At 42.0% G+C, this 4,006-nt stretch overlaps 1 protein-coding gene across 1 annotated transcript in view; it reads left to right on the top strand.

Annotated features, from left to right (window-relative positions):
* Positions 1 to 608: 608 nt before the first annotated feature.
* Positions 609 to 4,006, top strand: part of LOC103520226 — a gene marked incomplete at its 5' end in the record, with an annotated part of 9,027 nt that continues 5,629 nt past the window's right edge. The window contains 4 exons of the mRNA XM_017448444.1: positions 609 to 787; positions 1,486 to 1,744; positions 2,191 to 2,388; positions 3,749 to 3,917. Coding sequence (XP_017303933.1) covers positions 609 to 787; positions 1,486 to 1,744; positions 2,191 to 2,388; positions 3,749 to 3,917 — 805 coding nt within the window. The remainder of the gene's footprint in view (positions 788 to 1,485; positions 1,745 to 2,190; positions 2,389 to 3,748; positions 3,918 to 4,006) is intronic.

Below are 4,006 nucleotides of genomic sequence, written 5' to 3' on the forward strand. Positions count from 1 at the left end.
AAGTCAGCAGAATTGTCAGTGGCGTGACATTATCAAGATTATGACGTATAGTGCTAAGTCAGCAGAATTGTCAGTGGCGTGACATTATCAAGATTATGACGTATAGTGCTAAGTCAGCAGAATTGTCAGTGGCGTGACATTATCAAGATTATGACGTATAGTGCTAAGTCAGCAGAATTGTCAGTGGCGTGACATTATCAAGATTATGACGTATAGTGCTAAGTCAGCAGAATTGTCAGTGGCGTGACATTATCAAGATTATGACGTATAGTGCTAAGTCAGCAGAATTGTCAGCCCGTAGTTTATTCGATCGTGATTAAAGAAAATCAGTACCTATGTACCTACCTAAACCGGTCTTAAAATAACGACTGAAGTGTTATCTAAAACTTTCTCGCTTTGAGTTCATAGGTCGTCGCGACAAATTTCAAGATCAGAGCTCATTTGTGTGAGAAAATGTAAAAAAAATCCCCCCAAAAAACCAGTTTTTTGGCTTTATGGTTTTTAGGACGAAATTTGCACCACCATTTTCGTGATCCTGGTAAAAAGACCTTTAATTTGATAAAAAAAAGACCTTTAAAGACCTTTAATTTTTTTTTTTCTCTTCACAGGCAGAGAGAGTAGACGCATTCCTGCACACCCTGTCCCAAAAGTGTGACCCGCCCCGTTCCCACCTGGCATGTTTCGGAACTTGGATCCTATACTATACTCTCCGCATCATTTCTATGTATCTACTTGCCGGATTTGAACTGGAACTATACAGTGTACATGAGTACTACTATATCTATTGGTAAGAACTGACTCTCTCTCAACCCAGAGGTGCTGGGTTCGAATCCCTGCCAGGGCGGAAATTTTCTGACGAACCTTATAGGATAAACCCGCCCCGGGCACATTTTGATCTACGCAATTTATCACATGTTTTCCCGAATTTCAAGCGCCCTGGACCGAAATCTAAAGTGCTGAGGAATTTAGGTTGCTCAAAATTCCATACCTCGGCTGGGATTGAACCCACGCCCTCCTGTTTACCAGGCGAGCGCCTTGACCACTACACCACCGAGGGAGGTATCTAGTGTGGACGGTTCTACAAAATGTTCAACTTTTTATCATCACCAATCAGTACTAGAGATTTGTGTCATTTTTCGAAATTGTGGGTCCAATATCATTCTCAATAGTTCTTCAAAATCATGAGTGTTCTCGGAACGGCTGGCTTTCTCCTATCCTGTCCTCCACTCTTCGCTTTCGGGACGATATGACCTCCTCCAGTTTCCTCTATAAATCCTCCGAAAGAAGTTACATAGTCATTTATCCAGAAGTTTAATGCTGTCCCTGCTGCCCAATGAAAACAGGACATACCGATCCAGAGTCATTGTAGAACAATTTTAATTTACATAAATTCTTAGGTGTATTATTATTATTATTGTTGTTTGATTCACAGAGAGAAAAAAAATTCGCAAGTTTGACTTAATTCTTTCATTCTTCTACTTGCAGGTATCTGTACGAATTTCTCTACGCGTGGCTCATTTCCGCTCTGACCCGTGCCGACAATTTCCTCGTAGAACAAGAAATGCTCAACGAAGTTCAGTCAGCGGCGGCCCAACATGGCGCAGGGGCGGTTCAAACGGGCGGCAAAAGGGCGGCCGGGGGCGGCAAAAAGTCGAAGGGAAAGAGCCGGAAGAAGTCGCGAGCCGCGACACGGGAAATTGTCATGTACCAGGCGCTGCAGAATATGTGCGGCGGTTATTTCAAGGTCAGTAGAAGTAGTTTGAAGGCTATCTGTGGAGCTTGAAGGTCATTTCAATTATTATTTAATCAAGGTATTATTGTATTGTACAAAATGTATCCCATAAAATGTCAAAATAGTATGAGTCCCTGGTTAGACTGCATTGGTAAAGGCCGCAGGGTATGACTTTTAGACCTAACTCAGGATAAACAAGGTAGATAATACATATCCTATTTTATTATTTCGCCAGCGTAGTTAGCTCGTAGGGTAGCGTGTCTACCTTGTCCCCTAGTCCCCTAGTCTCCTAGGTCGCCGGTTCGATTCCTGCCCGGGGCGGATTTTATCCCGAAGGCTGGCTTGCTTTCTCCTGCCTTTCTTCTCTCTTCGATTTCGGGACGATAAGACCTTAGCAGTTACAGTTCCCTCTCTCAAATCTCTTAAAAAAATCGAACGATATTTTTCTCGTTTTCCAGGCGCTGCTCGGTTTCGAATCGGACGGTAAACTACCGCCTCCCCCTCATTCCGAATTTTCATCGGAGCGAGTTCGCTACGAACATCGGTTCGCCCCGCTGTCCACCTTGGTGACTCCGCCTCATGTACAGTACGAGGAATTTGTGGACAGTGTGGCCCACCTGGCGACTGGTAAGTCAAGTTATCCAGGTTCGAATCTTGTAAAAAAAAAAAAAAAAAAAAAAAAAAAAAAGCACCCGAACTTTTTAACGTTAATTGAATTCTACACATTCGCCGAAACGAGTTTTCGTCAAATAACGCCAAAAAGTCCAGTTAACAGGACGTCTCGCTAACTGAGAGGCTGAACTGTCTCGCCCTCTCGGTAGATACGCCAGAGGTTCGGGGTTCGAATCCCGTCCGAGTTGAATAGGGAATGTATCCTCCTCATTACCAAGCAAAAAAAATCTTTGTATGGATAGATGACCAATGTCCATGATTGTGGACATCTCTTTTGTAGTGCCTCAATACCAGAGGTTTTTTTTTGTCTGTAGGAATGCAGTTTCTTTGTGTTATTATGTCACAACTTTGGTGCTCACTGCAGCATTGTAGGATTTTTCCAATATCTCAATAATCCTAAAATCTAATGTTTACCTACCATGCTGGCACCGGTCGCTATGCGCATTATATTACATAGCTACTCATTTTCCTCACGAGGCTAGCCCTAGATTTACAGCAACTTTTTTGAAGGTTCGAATTTCTATCACTAGAGTATTTTTCGGTGCATGCGTTTGTTTATTTTCTTTTTCAATTTTTAATCACAGGGAATGAATAGCGGCTAGAGTGGAGTGAAAGGCAAATCTAGTCATCCCTAATAATAAGAATGAATAATAAATCTAAAACAATAAAAAATGGACTCTCATGTTTTTTGTATGTACAATTTGAGGAGCTGGGTGCAAAAAGGGCAATAAATGAAAATCATCCAACTGAGATAATTATTTAACTTTAAAGTTTTCAATTTTTCATCAAAATCCTTGAAAAGTATGTTTACAAAAAACGCTCTAACTCATCGAAAAAAAAATCTGGTGTGAACATCACACGACTTTCTATTACATTTGCAAACTGTAAGTCGGACAGTTCTAAAAGTTTCACCATTCGATTCGGCGTGAAAAATCCCATGGGATCAACTATTCACATGCTTACTTGTTATTATTGTAATGTACAAAATGTATCCCATAAAATGTCAAAATAATATGAGTCCCTGGTTAGACTGCATTGGTAAAGGCCGCAGGGTATGACTTTTAGACCTAACTCAGGATAAACAAGGTAGATAATACATATCCTATTTTATTAATTCGCCAGCGTAGTTAGCTCGTAGGGTAGCGTGTCTACCTTGTCCCCTAGTCCCCTAGTCTCCTAGGTCGCCGGTTCGATTCCTGCCCGGGGCGGATTTTATCCCGAAGGCTGGCTTGCTTTCTCCTGCCTTTCTTCTCTCTTCGATTTCGGGACGATAAGACCTTAGCAGTTACAGTTCCCTCTCCCAAATCTCTTAAAAAATCGAACGATATTTTTCTCGTTTTCCAGGCGCTGCTCGGTTTCGAATCGGACGGTAAACTACCGCCTCCCCCTCATTCCGAATTTTCATCGGAGCGAGTTCGCTACGAACATCGGTTCGCCCCGCTGTCCACCTTGGTGACTCCGCCTCATGTACAGTACGAGGAATTTGTGGACAGTGTGGCCCACCTGGCGACTGGTAAGTCAAGTTATCCAGGTTCGAATCTTGTAAAAAAAAAAAAAAAAAAAAAAAAAAAAAAAAAACCCCGTTTGGGGATTCAAAAATAT

This window comes from Diaphorina citri, unplaced genomic scaffold, assembly GCF_000475195.1.
Source record: "Diaphorina citri unplaced genomic scaffold, Diaci psyllid genome assembly version 1.1 scaffold3340, whole genome shotgun sequence".
In the NCBI taxonomy this organism is placed as follows: Eukaryota; Metazoa; Arthropoda; class Insecta; order Hemiptera; family Psyllidae; genus Diaphorina; species Diaphorina citri.